The sequence below is a fragment of the Aethina tumida genome, chromosome 5, assembly GCF_024364675.1.
Source record: "Aethina tumida isolate Nest 87 chromosome 5, icAetTumi1.1, whole genome shotgun sequence".
NCBI classification, from domain to species: Eukaryota; Metazoa; Arthropoda; class Insecta; order Coleoptera; family Nitidulidae; genus Aethina; species Aethina tumida.
Window position 1 is genome coordinate 28,478,246 of NC_065439.1, and position 18,685 is coordinate 28,496,930.

The window sequence follows — 18,685 nt, forward strand, 5'->3', positions numbered from 1 at the left end:
TTTAAAGATTTTCGTGAACGTTTACTATTAATTGTGTTTAAATTAGTACATTTTACTAGTGAAGTAGCAACGATAACAACAATAACTCATAAAATAATCAAAACGCAAACGTCAAATTCCCCTAAGCCAAAACAGTTGCTACACCTGCATGAAATCACCTAAATCGACCAAACAGCGGGCAGCTTAATTTCCAAACGTGCACTAAACGTCCGCAACAAAAATGAAGGTTGAAGAAGTAAAAAGCACCGTGAAAACACAAAGAATCAGCGCCCACAGCCACATCAAAGGTCTGGGATTGGACGAAAATGGTTTCGCCATCCAATTCGCCGCCGGTCTCGTCGGCCAAGAGCAAGTTCGAGAGGTTAGGAAACCAAACACAACAAATATGCATGTTTCACTAATGTTTTAATGTTGTTTTAAGGCGGCTGGTATCGTCGTGGACATGATTAAAAGTAAAAAAATGGCCGGTAGAGCCATTCTACTGGCCGGCCCTCCCGGCACTGGTAAAACTGCTATTGCTTTGGCGATCGCCCAGGAGCTGGGCAACAAAGTGCCTTTCTGTCCCATGGTTGGTTCGGAGGTGTACAGCGCCGAGATCAAGAAAACCGAAGTGCTGATGGAGAATTTCCGTCGCGCTATCGGCTTACGAATACGCGAGACCAAAGAGGTGTACGAAGGAGAAGTGAGTGAGCTCACACCAGTTGAAACAGAGAATCCTGCTGGTGGTTATGGTAAAACAGTCAGTCACGTTGTTATTGGCTTGAGAACGGCCAAGGGCAGTAAGCAACTGAAATTAGATCCTAGTATTTATGAGGCTTTACAAAAGGAGAAGGTCGAAGTTGGTGATGTGATTTACATTGAGGCAAACAGTGGAGCAGTCAAAAGACAGGGAAGATCCGATGCTTATGCCACTGAATTTGATCTGGAAGCTGAGGAGTATGTTCCTTTGCCCAAGGGGGATGTACACAAGAAAAAGGAAGTTGTACAGGTAAATATTAAACTTTGCATAGCTATTGAAAACTTATAATTATTTTTAATGATTTTAGGACGTAACTCTTCATGATTTGGACGCGGCAAACGCCAAGCCCCAAGGAGGACAAGATGTGCTCTCCATGATGGGCCAACTTTTGAAGCCTAAAAAGACTGAAATCACGGACAAGCTACGGAAAGAAATCAATAAAATAGTAGACAAATATATTGATCAGGGAATAGCTGAATTGGTACCTGGAGTTTTGTTCATAGATGAAGTACATATGCTGGACATTGAAACGTTCACGTATTTGCACAGAGCGCTTGAAAGCACGATCGCCCCCATCGTGATATTCGCAACAAATCGCGGTAGATGCGTGATTCGAGGGACGGACGATATTTTTTCACCGCACGGTATTCCCTTGGATCTATTGGACAGGTTGTTGATAATCAGGACTAGGCCGTATGGCAGGGAGGAGATGGAGCAGATTTTGAAATTGAGGGCTTCGACGGAAGGATTGGAAATCGACGCGGAAGCTTTGTCGATTTTAAGCGAGGTCGGCGCTAGATCGACTTTACGTTATGCCGTACAGTTACTCACCCCTGCATATTTGACAGCTAAAATTAATGGCAGGACAAATATCACCAAGCCAGATGTTGAAGAAGTTAGCAGTTTGTTTTTGGATGCGAAATCTTCAGCGAAAATTTTGTCTGATAATCAAGAGAAGTTTATGAAATGATTGCTTTACATTTAGATCTGTTACATTGTATTATATTTTTTAGGATTTTAAGTTTTGTATGAGCTTCTATTTTATTTTGAGCGTGCTAATAAAAGTGAACACTCAAAATGTTTTTTTTTCATTTTATTTAATTAATAATTAATAACTTATGAGAATAGTTAGAATTATAACAACTAGTTATTGTTGGTATAATTTTATATAATTACACTTTTAAATTGAATTATCTTTGAAACTAACGCCAGATTTGAAATATGAGTATAGATTAAACAATCTCTATCAACAAAAAACAATTCATATCGTCAATTTTATTAAACAAAGTTTCAAATTTCCCACACCTAGTGTCAACCAATGACAAGCAGCCATTTGGAAATGTGCTGATTCCCTCTACCCTGATTGGTCTCGCATCTGTATTAACCGAACGTCACTCGGCGTGGTGGCATCCAATTGGACAGAGTCGGCTTTTTCAACGTTCCAGAATTGAAGTCTGTCAGAATTTAATAGACGAGAGACCGCGACGTTTGGCTTTTCGTTCGGCGGCACTTGTTTAGTGTTTGTTCTCGAAAAATGAAGAAACTGGGGCTCGTTGTGGTCGCCCTCATTTTCATTGCGGGTAATATAATTGATACAAATACACAGTACATTTTTTATAATATAATTTTTGTGTTTTTTAGGCTGTGCAAAAGCAGAAGAGGATCCTCTGGTGCAGGGGACTGTGGAAAAAGTCGACTTGGATCTTGGAGCAAGCAGAGATGGATCACGAACAGGTATTTACTCCCTTATTTTTGCATAGTTCATCAGATGTTCTTTCACCAGCATGCTTGTGTGTTTTGCGAAGTGTATCCTCCTATCGTTTCTATCCGTGTTATTTAATTGTATGTTATGATACCACCCATACCTAAAAATTGTTTAAATTACTTTAGAATGGATGCAAATGTTACTTGACTACTTTTGGTTTTCTGTAACTGGTCTTTTGTATTTCTCTTGGTAATCTGTGACAGTTAAATCCTTTTTTATCTGCTCAATAACTTCCTCATCAATAACCTCAGGTTCCACATCATATTTACTGTAGAACTTCGGTTGTAAAATCGGAGCTAAAATCGTCAAAATTAATGACACAATAACACTCATTAATAACATTACCGATTCTCAAAGGTTTCCCAATTTTAATATTAGATTTTCCATCCAAATTCCTTTCCAAAATGCACAACTTAAACGGCTTTTTCTTTAGTGGTTCATTCTCCATCTTTTTAAAACAGTTTGATCAATATTTATTATTGTTTTAGATGATGAAGTTGTTCAAAGGGAGGAGGAAGCAATCAAATTGGATGGTCTCAATGTTGCTCAGTTGAAGGAATTGAGGGAAAGAGCTGAGAAGTTTACATTCCAAACTGAAGTGAACCGTATGATGAAGCTCATTATTAATTCTTTGTATAGAAATAAAGAGGTAAGTTGTTTGTTTCAACTGAATAATAATTTGGACAGAAATTTACATAATGTTGTTAAAATATCTATTTATAATCCTTACAAAACAAAATTTTGCCTGTACTGCCTGGTAATATAATAATTATTACATAATGCTTATCATAATGGTATTCTTTTATCAAAATGTCTATTTATAGCAGTAACTAAATGATAATTTTAATTGTTAATGTTCCATTTTACAGATTTTCCTGAGGGAATTGATCTCAAACGCCTCAGACGCCCTAGATAAAATCCGCATGTTATCCCTCACAGACAAGAGTGTTTTGGACTCGACGCCGGACATGAACATCCGCATTAAAGCGGACAAAGAGGCGGGAATGTTGCACATAACCGACACCGGAATCGGCATGACCAAGGAGGATTTAGTTAATAATCTTGGAACCATTGCTAAATCTGGAACTGCCGAGTTTTTGAGCAAGATGCAAGACGCCTCTTCTGCTCAAGACATGAATGATATGATAGGACAATTTGGCGTTGGTTTTTATTCTGCTTTTTTGGTCGCCGACAAGGTGATCGTCACCACCAAACACAACAGCGACAAACAATACATTTGGGAGAGCGACTCTTCTAGTTTTAGCATCGTTGAAGATCCCAGAGGAGACAGTTTAAAGAGAGGTAATAATACTCTCAAACATAATGATATTTATGACGTTCTAATTGATTAACCTGTTTTAGGTTCTACAATTAGTTTGCAATTGAAACCAGAAGCCAAAGACTTTTTGGACTTGAGCAACATCCGCAATCTGGTCAAGAAATACTCGCAGTTCATCAACTTCCCAATTTACTTGTGGGCAGACCGTACTGAAACCGTGGAAGAACCACTAGACGAAGACACCCCTGAAAAAGAATCAAAGCCTGAAGAGGAAGACGAAGATGCGGCCGTGGAAGAGGAGAAGGAGGACGAGAAACCCAAGACGAAAAAGGTGGAGAAGACCGTCTGGGACTGGGAACTGTTGAACGACAGCAAGCCGATCTGGACCCGAAAACCGTCCGAAGTCGAAGACTCCGAATACGACGAGTTCTACAAAGCCCTGACCAAAGATTCCAAGGAGCCGCTGACTAAAATCCATTTTGTGGCTGAAGGAGAGGTGACTTTCAAATCACTTTTGTACATTCCCAAAGTCCAGCCGTCCGAAAGCTTCAACCGTTACGGCACCAAGACCGACAACATTAAGCTTTACGTCAGGAGAGTCTTCATCACGGACGAGTTCAACGACATGATGCCCTCGTACTTGAGTTTCGTGCAAGGTGTCGTCGATTCGGACGATTTGCCACTGAATGTGTCACGTGAGACCTTGCAACAGCACAAGCTCATCAAGGTTATTAAAAAGAAATTGGTGCGTAAAGTCTTAGATATGCTTAAGAAAATTCCCGAAGAGGATTACGCCAAATTCTGGAAGGAGTTCTCGACCAACATTAAACTGGGAACCATTGAAGACCCCAGCAATCGTACCAGGCTGGCCAAACTGTTGATGTTCTACACCTCAAACGGCGAAGAACTCACCAATCTGGCCGACTACGTCAAGAGAATGAAGCCTAAACAAGAAAAGATCTTCTACATCGCCGGCTCTTCCAAAGAGGAGGTGAAAAAGTCTCCGTTCGTTGAACGATTGTTGCGCAAAGGCTACGAAGTACTGTACTTGGTGGAGGCCGTGGATGAGTACGCAATCTCAGCCATCCCTGAATTCGAGGGCAAGAAATTCCAGAACGTGGCCAAAGAAGGATTCTCTTTAACCGAAGCTGAAGGGGGCAAAGAACAATTGGAGGAGCTGAAAAAAACCTTCGAACCCTTGACCAAGTGGCTGAACGACGACGCCTTGAAGGATCAAATCGCCAAGGCCACAATTTCGGAAAGGCTGAGCGACTCACCATGCGCCTTGGTGGCCAGCATGTTCGGCTGGACCGGCAACATGGAACGTCTGGCCATTTCCAACGCGCATCAAAAGTCCGATGACCCCCAAAGATCTTACTATTTGAGCCAGAAGAAGACGTTGGAGGTTAACCCGAGACATCCACTCATTAAGGAACTGTTGAAAAGGGTGAACGACGATCCGGCCGATCCGACCGCCAAGGATATGGCACTTATGCTGTTCAGAACTGCCACTTTAAGATCTGGTTATATGTTAAGGGAGACGGCTGATTTTGCTCAGAGCATCGAGGTGATGATGAGGAAGACGCTCGGCGTGCCAATCGACGAACAAGTTGAAGATGAGGAAGACATACCTGAAGATGGCATTCCAGATGATGAGAATGGCGATATTAAAGACGATGAACATGATGAATTGTAATTAAGTGTTGATGTGTGATATGTTATATAAGTATAAATGATCGCAAGAGCGAGCAGAAGACTGTATAATTTTTGTATCTGTAATTTAATTAAGATGATGCGTACTATAAATTATTAATTTTGTTTTCTAAATAAAATATAAACCATCGACACGTGTTTTATCTGAAGAATAATAATAGTTGAATTTTAAGAGAGACATCATGCACCACAGAGACAGTAAAAGTCTGCAAATTTGCTTCGCAGTGGGAATCTTTTATTGTCTCTGTCATCCATGATGTCTCTCTCTAAATTCAGACGGGTGAAACACTTTGCCTACTGTATATATATGTATACAGTAGGCAAAACGTTTAACTCCTCTCAATTTAGAGAGAGATTTATATTCATAATTAAGTTTTTATTATTAGGTATTGCAAAAATAGCATCTCTGCACAAAGTAATAATAAATAATTACCTAAGTAATTCATAAAATGTACATCAAATTTGTTAATATTTCTATGGGAAAATGTAAATTACACAAATAAAATAAAAGCCACAATAAAAACTGATCAACAAATTTAGTTATTTTAGAGAATTACAATGCCAAATAAAGTATTATATTAATATTAATAAAATAAACAACGACCATTAAAATTTATGCAATTTTAAAAGATTATGGAACTTTAATCAGTTATAAACGATACAAATTTAAATAAAAATAATATAAAATTATGCAAAATTTACTTGAAAGCGTCCTTGCAAATTAAAATATTATTCGACCCATTTATACCCACATGCAATACATTTACATTTATAATTTTTATCAGTAATTAAAAGCTTTTAAGTTTTGGGCAATAATTTCAAAATATCTTGATTTAGTCTCTCCATTCTAGATTGTTCCGATATTTATAAGGATGTTTTGATGACTGAATATCTGATAAATCTTGTGTAAACAACATTATCTGCAGTTTCATAACCGAAAATTGCCAACTAAGTGCTATATAATAGATAATAAATATCGTAAATTTCTATTAACTAATCTTAATCATCCCTTTAATTGTCTACGTAATATTTTAAAACCGCTTAAAGTGGCATTAACCCATTAACATAATAATAGTGAGTCATTATACTTACTCATTAAGGAAAGTCAAGTTTGTACACAATTCTAGTTATGGTTTTTCCTGTACTAAAAAAAGTCAATGAAATTTGATCCATGGTTTCTTTAGAGTTGTTATACGAGGTATTAATAAATATGGGTATTTCCCCTTATATAAAATAAAAAGTCGATTTAAGCAACATTTTATTAGAACAATTTTATACAAACTATATTATCCATTGCAAACATGTTTCAATAAAATCAGTTTTGACAAAAAAAAAATATATATACACACAAAGAAATAGACCTGGTAACACAATAAATAAAATTTGGGCAATCAAACTAAAATAAAAAAAGACCTGTTAAACTGAAACACCTAAAATTAAATAAGACCACAGAACCGTCGTCCACCGAAACCTTATCAGCGATAAGACGGATTGTCGAATCGGCGGGTCGCACGACGACCAATTTTTAGGAACAGCATATCCTTAAAGCTAACAAGCTATCACTAACAATCCGAATTGAAACCCCCCCGTTAAAGAAATAGCGGCTAATGGCCCCAACCTTTGGTGAGTCTCTTCCAAAGACTCGGTTTGTCGATGTTCGCGGGGGGTGGCTGGTCGTTCTTGATCTGGTCCAAAAACCCTCCTGGTTGATTCTGGCTGTTGTTGTCTTCGGTGGCGTCGCCGATCTCCCTCAGGTCTCGCATCATTTTCTTCCGGATGGTTTTTTTCATGCTGAGATGCCGTTCGAGGGTTTTGTATTTGTGTTTGTGTCGGTCCGCGTCGACTTTGGGGTGGTTCTCGCGGTCGCACTGGTCTATCTCTTTGTTGACGTTCCACAGGTCGCGCACATCCCTGATCTTACGCTCGTTTATTGAAGACATCTTTCATAGTTGTGTCTGGATGAATAAAAAAAAAACAAACTGATCAAAAAACCACGATTCACCACGATGGCAACGAGAAAGTCAACAACAAAAGAATAAACAAAATCGAGTGATGGTATTGAACTGGAGGAAATTCAAATTGCCAAACGAGGATTTACATCCTTTTCTACAAAATCGTGCATATTTTAGAAAGTAACACACTTGTCTTACATTTTTATTGATTCCACTATTATTTTGATTCATCAGTATGCACCGTTGCTGTTTTGTTCAACTTTACCTACAATAAATTTACTCCGAATTGACACGTTAAACACATTTTTATTATCTAGAAAATTTTCACAACACTAATCCATTACGATAAATGATTTTTATTGTTTTCTAGTTAGATTATTTCTAGTGCTTACCTCATATTTTGACTTTATTTCTAACAAGTTGCAGTCAACTCGAGAACCTAAACAGTTATAAAGTCATTCATAATGTGTCTTTACCACTTCAAGGTAAACAACTCGTACACTTTTTTTAATAATTATATAATTTTTGACATAAACTCTACGAAAATCATAGAAAATATTAAACACTAAACATTACTCACCCCGTTTAACAATAATTTTACATATTACTCGATACAACAACTCTTAAACTAGCGGTGTTCAATGACTTAAAACTTTTACTTTCATCAATAGGTAGGCGATCAAGTTTGTTTCTTTGTATTCAAAGTTGAACTTTCCTTGAATTTTAAAGCGGTCCTTTCAAAATTGAACGACCCACCTCCATCCTCATCATCTTATTTTTCAGACAATCAACCCCCCTAAACAATTAGCATTGTTTAAAAAAATGCAACAATTAACAATTTAAGTATTTTATTGAAAATAAAGTAAAATTTAATAAAATAACAAGAATGAGCAAATTTTATTATTTTATTACCGACGAATTGATTGCGTATAAAAATGGTTCCACGTTGGACAGGAAAAATGCATAATAATCCTTATCAAAATACGTATCGTTTATCCATCCAATAATTTGAATACGCGCCAGTCCAAGTAATCCGACCAATGGCAACGATCCAGCTGTACACCGGTCGGAACAAAAACAGCAACAACGTAACGGCGATACCACGTACGATAGAGCGAGAGAGGGTGGCCACGTATTCGACGACAATCGAACGCTGTCAGCCCGTTCGACCAATCACAACGTTCCATCTGTCGATGTACGCAATTAGTTCAGACTAATTGCGTACTAAGCTATCTCTTTTTTCCTACAAGTTAAAAGGAGACGGAGCATCGAGTGGGGAGTCGTTGATAGACGGTTTGCGTGGTATGGTATAAACTGCACTCCATATTTTTTGGCATTTCAAAAGAGGCCGTCGTGATAGTTTGACGTAGATCGGAGTACAAGTTTTTGAGTAATAAAGTACAATGAGGGGGTGTTTATTGAGTTTTGTGGTATGTGCGTTCGTTTGTGCTGCGCTCGCGGACGTATATCTTGAAGAAAAATTCCAAGATGGTAAGTTTTGGGCTCGTTCGCCGGCCACCGCTTCTAGACGTTTCCCTGCTGTCAATGTGGCACTAACCGAGCCTCGGGCATTTGTTTCAGATTCGTGGGAGAAGAACTGGATTTACAGCAAACATCCCGGCAAGGAGTTCGGCAAGTTCGTGAGGACGGCCGGCAAGTTCTTCCACGACGAGGAAGAGGATAAAGGTGAGCATTTTTGTGGGTTTTGAATGTTTAATTGTCATTTTCGACGTGGTTCATGTGTGGGGGAGTTGTAGGGTTGTTTATCAAATTCCGACAGGGTAAACGGTTCAATGACCAGTCAGTTTACACCTCTAGAAAATTCGACGTTAGGTAAACTTTTGACTGATTAGAATGAACAAAATTTATTTATTTTCAATTTCAGTTGTAAAAAAAATCACTAAGAATTTATTTTTGCATCATTTATAAGTTTATTAAAACGATATTGATAATTATTTCTGCTTACTATAAAGAATTTGAGCTGTTTTTAATTCATTAACTCTCGTCATTTAACTTGAAACTCATAGATTAAATAACCCAACAATAAGTTTTTTTTAAAGCCAGAATCAATTTTTGATCTTCTTTCTTAGCTTGAAAATTCGTTGTTCCCCGAAATTTTTACCAAAATGGTCCAATTTATCTGAAGATAATCTCATTCAAGTTCTTGTATTAATATCTACGTCATTTGCAGGTATTCAAACGTCAGAAGATGCCCGTTTCTACGCACTCAGTAGGAAGTTCAAGCCATTCGCCACCGAAGGTAAAGATTTGGTCGTACAGTTCACCGTCAAACACGAACAGAACATCGACTGCGGTGGTGGATACGTCAAAGTATTCGACTGCTCTCTGAACCAAGAAGACATGCACGGCGAATCTCCCTACAGACTCATGTTCGGACCCGACATCTGCGGACCAGGCACCAAAAAAGTGCACGTCATCCTCAACTACAAGGACAAGAACGTCCTCATCAACAAAGACATCAGATGCAAGGTAAATAAACGTTCAATAAACTTATCAGACTTGTGTTGAACTTGCGTATGAATGTAATATTTATGTTTAGGATGACGTTTACACCCACGCGTACACTTTGATCATTCGCCCCGACAACACGTACGAAGTGCAAATCGACGGCGAGAAGGTCGAAGGTGGCGAACTGGAAGCCGACTGGGACCTGTTGCCGCCCAAGAAGATCAAGGACCCCGAGGCCAAGAAACCCGAGGACTGGGACGACCGTGCGACCATCCCCGACCCAGACGACACCAAACCCGAAGACTGGGACAAGCCAGAACACATCCCCGACCCAGAAGCTACCAAGCCCGATGATTGGGACGACGAAATGGACGGCGAATGGGAACCACCAATGATCGACAATCCCGAGTACAAGGGCGAATGGCAACCTAAACAAATCGACAATCCGGCTTACAAGGGCGCTTGGGTGCATCCGGAGATCGACAATCCGGAATACACGCCTGATGACAGTTTGTACAAGCAGAAGGAGATCTGCGCAGTAGGTTTCGATCTGTGGCAAGTCAAGTCCGGTACGATTTTCGATAACGTCTTGATCACCGACGATGTCGAGTACGCCAAGAAGGCTTTGGACGGTTTGAAGGAAAAGCAAGAGGGCGAGAAGAAGGTCAAGGAGGAACAGGAGAAGGCTGAAAGGGAAGCCAACAAGGAAGAAGAGAAGAAGGATGATGCTGATGATGATGAGGATGAAGATGATGAAGAAGATGAGAAACCAGTTGTAGAGGTAAATATTAATAAACAAAATAATTGAAAAACAGATATTAATTTAAATTGTTCTGTTTTTGCAGGAAACTGAGCATGATGAGCTGTAGGGGATGTAATTTATAATTGAAAAAGTATATATTTAAGAGAGACATTTTTTATAACTTACAGTGTGCAGTGTTTTGTTCAATAGTGTGTACTGTTACTTTGACTGATTTTTGTTATAATTGAATTGTATTCTAATAAAACACAAAATGTCGAAATTCGTTTTTGTAATCACATAATTTTTCTTGTATAAATAGTTTATTTATTGTAGAGTATTTTGTAACAAAATATGCCTACTTCTCTTTATTCCTGTATTGTGGAATAAAATAATTAATGATGGATAAATGAGGTCAAAAACATACTTCCTGTACAACTTTTTGTAAATATTTCTGTTTTAATAAAATAAAATTAAAACGTGTTTTGTTGTATTAATTACTAATTTTAAAAGTGGTACAATGAACAAAAAAAACTAGTAAAACGAAAATTGTTGTAAAGGAAACAATATGTATATAAGTATCACTTTGTAATAATTCTTTACTTGTATTTGTATTTTTGTATATTTAAATTTTTCTATGCCATTAAAGATGTACTTTCGCAAAAAATAGTTGTGGGTATTGATTATTTAACCTATCGACTGGCAATGCAAAGTGTTTCTGTATACTATTTCTATTTCTATTGTATTCTCTTGAAAACATCTTTGCTAATATAAATACAAAATAAATTTATTAGTTTATAATTTATTCATTAAAAGTTTATGGAGAACGAAAAGTGTAATATAATGCAATTGCAAATATAATGGCTAGACCATGTCCTATACCTAAACCCAATAGTTTTTAAGATCTTTTTTCAAACATTTTAAAATTAAATGTTTTTAATTAGAAAACTATTAGGAAAGAAGAAAATTATTAACGACGCCTGAAAAATTTGCGAGGTGTCTAAAAGATGTCGATTGAAAAATTAAATTTTATTTATTAGAAACTGTTCAGAAAGAAGAAAATTATTAATGAGGTTTGAAAAGTTTGGAAGATGTCTAAAAGATGTCCTTCGAAAAATATCATAGATTATAAATTCATAGACAGTAATAAAGTGATCTATCTAACTTCTAACCTAAAAATGTGCTCTTGTTTGACGTTCAAACTGATTCATTGAATAAGATAAGGATCAGTGATGATTAAAGTCATGATAATCACATAACCATGAGTAATTCATTCTAATTCCATAAAAAAAAAACAGTGAAAATGCCGTCAGTAACGAAACAAATTCAGCCGCAGTTGCTGACAACAAAAGAATTTTACCTAGGTTTAACGTTAGCAATCAGTTCGTCCCTTTTTATAGGCAGCAGCTTTATTATTAAGAAAATTTCACTACAAAGGCTAAACAAGAATGGAAATTTAAGGGCTGGCGCAGGTGGTTTTGGATATTTGAAAGATTGGTTATGGTGGTTGGGGTTATTAACAAGTAAAACAACAGTTTTATTTTAAACAACTTTATAGTATGAGTTACATGATTTTAGTGGGGGTTGGTGAATTGGCAAACTTTGCAGCTTACGCATTTGCTCCGGCATCCTTGGTTACACCACTTGGTGCACTCAGTGTTTTGGTTTCATCTATTTTGGCTGATTGTGTTTTGAATGAAAAATTGAAAAAAACAGCGAAGGTATTATCATTTTCTGCTCTTATAATAATAGTTTAAAGTAGGCATTTTTTAGATTGGAGGTTTGCTGTGTATTGTAGGTTCCACAATAATGGTATACTTTGCTCCTAAAGAGGAGCAGGCGGAAACACTAGATGAATTCTTTCAAAACGTACAAAACACCGCATTTGTACAGTATGTGGTAATAATTTTAGTAATTTCGATGGCAATAATATGTTGTGTGGGTCCAAAATATGGTAACCGATACGCCAGTGTTTATATAACTCTTTGTTCTGCAATTGGAAGTTTGTCTGTTGTCGCCAGTAAAGGTTTAGGACTAGCCATTAAATCCCATTTAACTGGTAACAACTGATTTTTATTTATTGCATAAATCTGTTAACCATGGCGTTTTCTTAGATGGATCGTCGGATAGTTTAAGTTTATTATCGGTAATACTCCTAGTTGTGATCGTCGTGACGTGCATCCTCATTCAAATGGATTATTTGAACAAAGCCTTGGACATTTTCTCGATAAACGTGGTCACTCCGATTTACTACGTAATGTTCACGACTCTGGTCATTGTCGCGTCCGCGATTTTGTTCAAGGAATGGCGAACAATGACTGAGCTGCACATTTTCGGCGCCCTTTTCGGATTCTTCACAGTTGTTGGGGCTGTGATTTTACTGAATGGCCAAAAGGATTATGAGCCAGTTCCTTTAAATAAAGGATTCAATCATACTTATGGTTCCAGTTATAACGCTTGACATTTTCAGATCTGATGTTTGTCGTTATTATTTAAAATATTCGTTGAAGCAATAATTGATATTTGTGAAATTCAATTCCCTAATTGTTTTAATTATGTTTATTGAGAAATTCCGGTGACTCAATTTGTGATAATGATTGTAAATATGTATGTAAATAATGTATTCATTGCATTCCTAGCAAAGTATATTTGCAATGTGGTTTTTAACGTGAAATATAGTTTAATTCAATAGGTTGACATGTATGTAAATTTGTTTCTATTTCAGTTTTATCTCATTTCTAGTCAAATATAATAGAGATTAGTATACAGTACGAAAAGACTTTGTTCCATCTAAATTCTGAAAGAGACATCATGTTCAATAGAGACAGTAAGTCTTCCACCATGGGACAGACTTTTACTGTCTCTGTCATGCATGATGTCTCTGTCTAAATTCAGACGGGTCAAACGCTTTTCCTACTTTATAGTATTTTTAGTAGTATTTGGTATTTAATGATATTGTTTAGAGAATTTTAATGAACTTTTGTGAAATGTATTTTTTAAAATGACAGTGATTCAATATATTTATTTTTTGTAATTAATTTTATAGCTATGCAAAATAAAAGTTGATATTTAAAATGTTGTTTTCTCACTATATTAATACTTAAAAAAAGGAAAAATTAAATATAAAATTTTAATTTTGTTTCATTTAATTAAAACAATTTTAGTAGACATATTTTTTATGCGTAATTAATTTAATTAAGTACAAAGGTTGATTAATCATTCCAGAGTCTTATCTTGAGTTTCCATCGAAATCATTTTAAAGTAAAGCTACGATTATTCGGAGTACAATAACAAATATAAAAATTGCGTATGTGCAAATTATTTCATATTTTACTAATACAAAAGAGTTCTCACAGCCGGATCTCAATTATTTCCAACTTCAGTCTTTACGATAACAACTTTGAAAATTCTGAAAAAAATTACTCTTAAATTAATAATGTATATTATCCCATTTATTGGTACCTTCATAGTTGATGCGTCCATCTTTATCAGTGTCGGCAATCACAATAAACTGTGTAAGTTGTTCTTCAGTAACGGTTTCGCCTATCATTTCCATGGCGATTCTCAGCTCATCCCTGGTTATAAATCCATCGTTATCCATGTCGAAGACTTGGAAAGCGGCCTTCAGGTCTCTTTGATGATCCTCCTCGCTCAAACCCGGACGTAACTGTTGAATTTGCTTAACAAAAGTCAAGAAATCGTTTTCATCTATCAGTTCTTTGCCTAATAAATTTTGAAGTTAGTTATAGTTTAAATTATGGTGGATGCGCCTACAAACCTTGGTGACTGGCTTTCCTTATGATCTCCTCCACAACGTCTTCTTTAATTTCAATGCCTAAATTGACTAACATTATTCTAAATTCTCTGGATGTGACCCTACCATCCTGATTTCTGTCCAATAATTCGAAAGCTGTTCGCAAGTCTAAAACGGTGATTTGAGTTAAAAATTTTTATTTGACTTTGGCTCGCTCGATATTTGTCAGAAAAAAACATGTTGGGACATTTTAATGTTTGTTCAAAGATTCCAAACTGTAAATAAAGATAATTTCTTGTCACTCAGATTAAATAAAGTCATTTATTTGAACAAACTGCTTTGATTTACTTCATTTTTAATATAAATTTGTTTATTTCAATGTCATTAATAAACAGGAACTCGTGCACTAATTATAATAATTAAATTCACAGACAAACATAATATAATTCCAACTAAATCTCGACTCACAGTCGAAAATAAACTCTGGTCTACTTTTAGAATGCTAGAACTTAATTTAATAAGTTGCAAAGTTATTTTCGATATTTCTGGTTATCTATAGAAAATACTTGGGTTGTTGCCAAAGGTGAGATGTAGTAAATAACGGGGAAGCAGGTGGTGAAGGAAGTCTACCTACCTTGAAGTTCTTTTTCGCTGAATTCTTTCTTAATTGAGCTCTGAAATAATAATTAAGTTAATCCCCGTATAAACAAAAATGTGAGTGATGACACATGTTTAATTTAACCAAAAAAATGAAGCAAAAAGGGGTGTTATGTGTATTTGCGTTTGAAAAAAATTATTTGCGGTATTAATTAATTTTCCAATTGGCAATTATTCATGCGTCTCTTACCGTTGTTGATATTTCTTGACTTTCGGCTTGTAGGTTTGATTTTTTGGGAACCTACAAGTACATGGTAAATATGTAGGTTTCAGTTTTTGAAAGATTATCGAGGCATTTGTAATACTTAATCACTGATTAACTGATGGCTAAACACACATATTATATACGTTTATCTAAATGAATGTTTACGATGATTTGTATGTAAGCAACGACAACAATTGATCCTGATACGTACATAAGTAGTTGGTGTTACAAATATTCATACTCACTCTTCGTCTTGTGGTTTTTAAATCCATGTTGCTAAGTCACCAATCACAAAATTTACATGTGTTAAACAAATCGATGTTTACTAGTAAAAGTCTACCGCCAAACTGCCAAAATCAACTCCCAAAATAAGTTGTAAAAACCAACCTGTTGTGGGGACTCTAAATTTAAATCCAGTTGGAGACGGTGTGATAAATTAATAAAATGTGAAAATGTAGTTTGTTTAACACACATAAGCTGAGCCGTTGTGATATATGGATTTAATTGTAGTATAATATATATATATAAGACTGGCTTTATCTTGATGATGATAACGTAAAAATGATGCGAATATGATTTATTAAGAAAGTAAACATTTGCCTTCAATTTATCCTAGGAAATTTAAAGAGGTGACATGTTTAAACAAGGTTTATTCTTAAGTTATTCTAATAGTTTTTACTCGTTTTATTTTTATTTATTCATTATCATTGAGTCACTATCTATTACCCAATAATTTTAAACGAAATGTGAGTTTTATCTTTATTTATTTATTTATTTAGGTACTTCATCGATAAACTTGTCGAATAAAACAGAAATATGTTTCAAGAATTTTAATTTTTTTGACCTGCTGCAACTGCGGGATTGTTTTCCTTAAAAAAAATCCATAAAACCAATAGAAATAAATAATGAGAACGAGAAAGGTAAACCGTGTGAGTGTGGCGCATGTGAGAATGTTCGATGCGCACCCCGCACGTTCCCATAACACCTTATCTGTCCGCATTGATAAGACCGACCTAAGGATAGGTACCCGATCGGCTTCAGTATTTATTTTGACGCGTCGAGTTACACTTTCCTAACAGTTCGGTGCATGCAATAAGTTCCACCCATCGATTCGAAGAGATGGCCTACCAAATGGATTTGGACGTTGGCATGAAGTGCATCAAGTACATGCTCTTCGTGGCCAATTTTATGTTTGTGGTATGTTGGAATTTTGTGTTTGTGTCCTGTGAACGTGGATATTGATCGGTCGAAGGGGAAAAATCAATGAGACCACTTATATTTTTATTATTTATTTGGGTAACTAGGAGGGCAATGGGACAGTCATGGTTCTTTCTTTTGAAATACCTACATGACAACACCGGTAATGATATCGTGTAGACTTAGTGATAAGAAAATCCTGCTATTGTTTTAAAATTAATAAACCTTTACTTAAGTGTGCACATAACTTTATCTACAATAACTTATTAATAATATTAAATGTTCCATAACTATTTAAATTAAAAAATTGGTTTGTTTTAAATTTTTTTCAAACGGATGAAAAATGTTGATTAACGCACTAATTATTTACAATTTTTACCAATTATGATCTTATCTATTTTTTACTGAACCTGACGTCAAACAACAACGAGAGACTGAAACATATGGCATATTTTTAGATTTTCAAGATAATATCCCTCCGGATAAAACAATATTTGAATAATAATTGCGTCTTACATCGTTGTGCATATAATAATAAAATAAGACCAATATTAATTAAGTCCTGCAATGTTTTCTGAACTAATATCAGCACAACATTAAATATTAATAAACATGATGGAGATAGTACCTTGTGTCATTGGTATAATATTTATGTGATAACAAGACAATAGCTTCAAAAGTGAATTTTACAGATGTGACAAACTGTTTAAACTATTCTAAATTTGTTAACGGCCTACTTTTGCAAATAATCAGAAACTAGAATGTATGAATTAATAATGATATAGTAGCAGGAACGTTCCAAATATCAATTAATATTGATTAGACTCAATCGATAAGTTTAATAATAGAACTGTCGATGCATTTTATTTGTCACCTGATTTATACTGTAAAAATAATTCAGTAATTTATTTCTTTGTCCTGTTTTAGGATTACTTAGGTAATTACTTAAGTAAAATTAATTTAAATTAATGACTAAGTATTATTTGAGACACAATTTTTGTCTTTATCTCGTGTTATCATATCTAAATCTGAAATTGCGTGTTAATCGAATTGTACTTACCTTAAAGGGCCTCAATTATTTATTTGGAACATTGTTATTAAATATTATTTTTGTATAAACATTTGCTAATTGTTTTTGTTCCTAATTTTAGATGATTGGATTTTTGTTGATATCCATAGGAACAACCATCGAGGCAATTTATAGAGACTTCGAAGTGTTTATGGAAAGTCACTTCTTCAGTCCTGCAGCACTTTGCGTCGCAATTGGAGTCATTATTTTCTTCGTGGCACTTTTCGGATGTCTCGGTGCCCTCAAGGAGAGCACCTGTCTCGTCAACACTGTGAGACTTGGGCTCTGCCCTGACGGAGATGGTTTTTACTTTTGTTTTATTTTTAGTTTGCCTATTGTTTGATTGTTATTTTGATTTTGGAGATTTCGGCCTCCATTGCTGCTTATGCTATGAGGAATGACCTGAAGGGCTACCTTAGGTCCAACATGAACGACTCTTTGGATGTCTACATTATTAGTGCGGAAGATAAGGAAGGTTGGGACAACATGCAAAAAACTGTAATTCAGAAAATTTGATTGTTAAAGAATATAGATTGATCCTTATAATTTGTAGTTGAGTTGCTGTGGAATAGAATCGTCACAAGATTTTACCAGAAAAAATATTAGTATCCCAGATTCTTGTCGCAGCTGCGATCAAGAGAACTGCACCCAAGAGCAACCTTTATATAAATCTGGTTGTCTGGATAGATTGACTTACCTTGTCTCTGAATGTGCATTGCTCCTTGGGATTGGAGCCCTTTGCGTTTCCTTCATTCAAGTATGTCGGTAAAATGTTTTGTATTTTTATTGTAAAACCATTCGTTTTAGATTTTGGGAATTGTTTTTGCCAAAATGTTGGCGAAATCGATCAGGAAATTGAAGACGGAACGTTTGGTGCAGCGCGAGGAAAACAGACGCAGGATTTACCAACAGTGGACCGAGAACAACGCACAACAAGAGAAAGCTTCCCACTCAGAAGCATAATTATAAATAAATATTATTACAGATTTTTACTAGTGCCGTTCATTTTTCTACACTAATAACTCTAATCACATCTTGTATTAAAATTTAAGGGAATTGTGTTATGTAGGTTAAACATAAATTAATTAAATAAAGAAATAAATTAATTTTTTATAATTATTTTTAATTTGACCAGCAATTTTATTTG

The 18,685-nt window shown here is 35.6% G+C and overlaps 7 protein-coding genes across 10 annotated transcripts; 5 read left to right on the top strand and 2 right to left on the bottom strand.

Annotated features, from left to right (window-relative positions):
* The first annotated feature begins 155 nt into the window (after positions 1-155).
* LOC109609600 (ruvB-like helicase 1) lies at positions 156-1,820 on the top strand. The gene is made up of 3 exons (XM_020026292.2): positions 156-361; positions 422-988; positions 1,047-1,820. Exons 1-3 carry the CDS (start codon positions 221-223, stop codon positions 1,707-1,709), a joined length of 1,371 nt encoding a protein of 456 aa, XP_019881851.1. The 5' UTR covers positions 156-220; the 3' UTR covers positions 1,710-1,820.
* A 341-nt stretch (positions 1,821-2,161) lies between these two features.
* LOC109609548 (endoplasmin) lies at positions 2,162-5,626 on the top strand. The gene is made up of 5 exons (XM_049968172.1): positions 2,162-2,319; positions 2,381-2,473; positions 2,993-3,153; positions 3,374-3,806; positions 3,867-5,626. Exons 1-5 carry the CDS (start codon positions 2,274-2,276, stop codon positions 5,477-5,479), a joined length of 2,346 nt encoding a protein of 781 aa, XP_049824129.1. The 5' UTR covers positions 2,162-2,273; the 3' UTR covers positions 5,480-5,626.
* Positions 5,627-6,737: 1,111 nt separating this feature from the next.
* Positions 6,738-8,187, bottom strand: LOC109609601 (uncharacterized). Of its 3 annotated transcripts, none has more exons than XM_049968174.1 (2): positions 8,029-8,187; positions 6,738-7,451 (listed from the first exon to the last, which is right to left on the bottom strand). In XM_049968174.1, exon 2 carries the CDS (start codon positions 7,434-7,436, stop codon positions 7,101-7,103), a length of 336 nt encoding a protein of 111 aa, XP_049824131.1. In that variant the 5' UTR covers positions 7,437-7,451; positions 8,029-8,187; the 3' UTR covers positions 6,738-7,100. The 3 variants fall into 3 exon arrangements, with proteins under 3 accessions (XP_049824131.1, XP_019881852.1, XP_019881854.1); XM_020026293.2 differs by lacking the exon at positions 8,029-8,187 and adding an exon at positions 7,841-7,922; XM_020026295.2 differs by lacking the exon at positions 8,029-8,187 and adding an exon at positions 7,647-7,804.
* Positions 8,188-8,778: 591 nt separating this feature from the next.
* On the top strand, positions 8,779-11,139 carry LOC126265726 (calreticulin). Its single transcript, XM_049968173.1, has 5 exons — positions 8,779-8,939; positions 9,030-9,134; positions 9,640-9,938; positions 10,009-10,698; positions 10,763-11,139. The coding sequence occupies exons 1-5, from the start codon at positions 8,852-8,854 to the stop codon at positions 10,784-10,786; spliced, it is 1,206 nt and encodes a 401-aa protein (XP_049824130.1). The 5' UTR covers positions 8,779-8,851; the 3' UTR covers positions 10,787-11,139.
* Positions 11,140-11,835: 696 nt separating this feature from the next.
* Positions 11,836-13,702, top strand: LOC109609564 (magnesium transporter NIPA2). Its single transcript, XM_020026250.2, has 4 exons — positions 11,836-12,179; positions 12,235-12,377; positions 12,430-12,715; positions 12,771-13,702. Exons 1-4 carry the CDS (start codon positions 11,960-11,962, stop codon positions 13,115-13,117), a joined length of 996 nt encoding a protein of 331 aa, XP_019881809.1. The 5' UTR covers positions 11,836-11,959; the 3' UTR covers positions 13,118-13,702.
* Positions 13,703-13,779: 77 nt separating this feature from the next.
* On the bottom strand, positions 13,780-15,744 carry LOC109609567 (calcium-binding protein E63-1). Of its 2 annotated transcripts, XM_020026256.2 has the most exons (6): positions 15,518-15,744; positions 15,258-15,308; positions 15,045-15,084; positions 14,435-14,578; positions 14,119-14,379; positions 13,780-14,065 (listed from the first exon to the last, which is right to left on the bottom strand). In XM_020026256.2, exons 1-6 carry the CDS (start codon positions 15,542-15,544, stop codon positions 14,043-14,045), a joined length of 546 nt encoding a protein of 181 aa, XP_019881815.1. In that variant the 5' UTR covers positions 15,545-15,744; the 3' UTR covers positions 13,780-14,042. The 2 variants fall into 2 exon arrangements, with proteins under 2 accessions (XP_019881815.1, XP_019881816.1); XM_020026257.2 differs by lacking the exon at positions 15,258-15,308 and having other exon boundaries at positions 15,518-15,743.
* Positions 15,745-16,300: 556 nt separating this feature from the next.
* Positions 16,301-18,644, top strand: LOC109609568 (CD63 antigen-like). The gene is made up of 5 exons (XM_020026258.2): positions 16,301-16,469; positions 17,621-17,809; positions 17,866-18,036; positions 18,092-18,295; positions 18,346-18,644. The coding sequence occupies exons 1-5, from the start codon at positions 16,392-16,394 to the stop codon at positions 18,499-18,501; spliced, it is 798 nt and encodes a 265-aa protein (XP_019881817.1). The 5' UTR covers positions 16,301-16,391; the 3' UTR covers positions 18,502-18,644.
* Positions 18,645-18,685: the final 41 nt, after the last annotated feature.

Excerpts from the sequence above, each read along its gene's own strand:
- LOC109609600 (XM_020026292.2), top strand. The coding sequence starts at position 221 with ATGAAGGTTGAAGAAGTAAAAAGCACCGTGAAAACACAAAGAATCAGC. Across the intron at positions 362-421 it reads GCCAAGAGCAAGTTCGAGAG|GCGGCTGGTATCGTCGTGGA; the intron begins GTTAGGAAACCA and ends TGTTGTTTTAAG. Across the intron at positions 989-1,046 it reads AGAAAAAGGAAGTTGTACAG|GACGTAACTCTTCATGATTT; the intron begins GTAAATATTAAA and ends TAATGATTTTAG.
- LOC109609548 (XM_049968172.1), top strand. The coding sequence starts at position 2,274 with ATGAAGAAACTGGGGCTCGTTGTGGTCGCCCTCATTTTCATTGCGG. Across the intron at positions 2,320-2,380 it reads CGCCCTCATTTTCATTGCGG|GCTGTGCAAAAGCAGAAGAG; the intron begins GTAATATAATTG and ends TGTGTTTTTTAG. Across the intron at positions 3,154-3,373 it reads CTTTGTATAGAAATAAAGAG|ATTTTCCTGAGGGAATTGAT; the intron begins GTAAGTTGTTTG and ends TCCATTTTACAG.
- LOC109609601 (XM_049968174.1), bottom strand. The coding sequence starts at position 7,436 with ATGTCTTCAATAAACGAGCGTAAGATCAGGGATGTGCGCGACCTGTGG.
- LOC126265726 (XM_049968173.1), top strand. The coding sequence starts at position 8,852 with ATGAGGGGGTGTTTATTGAGTTTTGTGGTATGTGCGTTCGTTTGTGCT. Across the intron at positions 9,135-9,639 it reads CGACGAGGAAGAGGATAAAG|GTATTCAAACGTCAGAAGAT; the intron begins GTGAGCATTTTT and ends CGTCATTTGCAG. Across the intron at positions 9,939-10,008 it reads ACAAAGACATCAGATGCAAG|GATGACGTTTACACCCACGC; the intron begins GTAAATAAACGT and ends ATTTATGTTTAG.
- LOC109609564 (XM_020026250.2), top strand. The coding sequence starts at position 11,960 with ATGCCGTCAGTAACGAAACAAATTCAGCCGCAGTTGCTGACAACAAAA. Across the intron at positions 12,180-12,234 it reads GTGGTTGGGGTTATTAACAA|TGGGGGTTGGTGAATTGGCA; the intron begins GTAAAACAACAG and ends ACATGATTTTAG. Across the intron at positions 12,716-12,770 it reads CATTAAATCCCATTTAACTG|ATGGATCGTCGGATAGTTTA; the intron begins GTAACAACTGAT and ends GCGTTTTCTTAG.
- LOC109609567 (XM_020026256.2), bottom strand. The coding sequence starts at position 15,544 with ATGGATTTAAAAACCACAAGACGAAGA. Across the intron at positions 15,085-15,257 it reads GTCAAGAAATATCAACAACG|AGCTCAATTAAGAAAGAATT; the intron begins GTAAGAGACGCA and ends TTATTATTTCAG. Across the intron at positions 14,380-14,434 it reads AAGGAAAGCCAGTCACCAAG|GCAAAGAACTGATAGATGAA; the intron begins GTTTGTAGGCGC and ends AAAATTTATTAG.
- LOC109609568 (XM_020026258.2), top strand. The coding sequence starts at position 16,392 with ATGGCCTACCAAATGGATTTGGACGTTGGCATGAAGTGCATCAAGTAC. Across the intron at positions 17,810-17,865 it reads GCACCTGTCTCGTCAACACT|TTTGCCTATTGTTTGATTGT; the intron begins GTGAGACTTGGG and ends TTTTATTTTTAG. Across the intron at positions 18,037-18,091 it reads GGGACAACATGCAAAAAACT|TTGAGTTGCTGTGGAATAGA; the intron begins GTAATTCAGAAA and ends TATAATTTGTAG.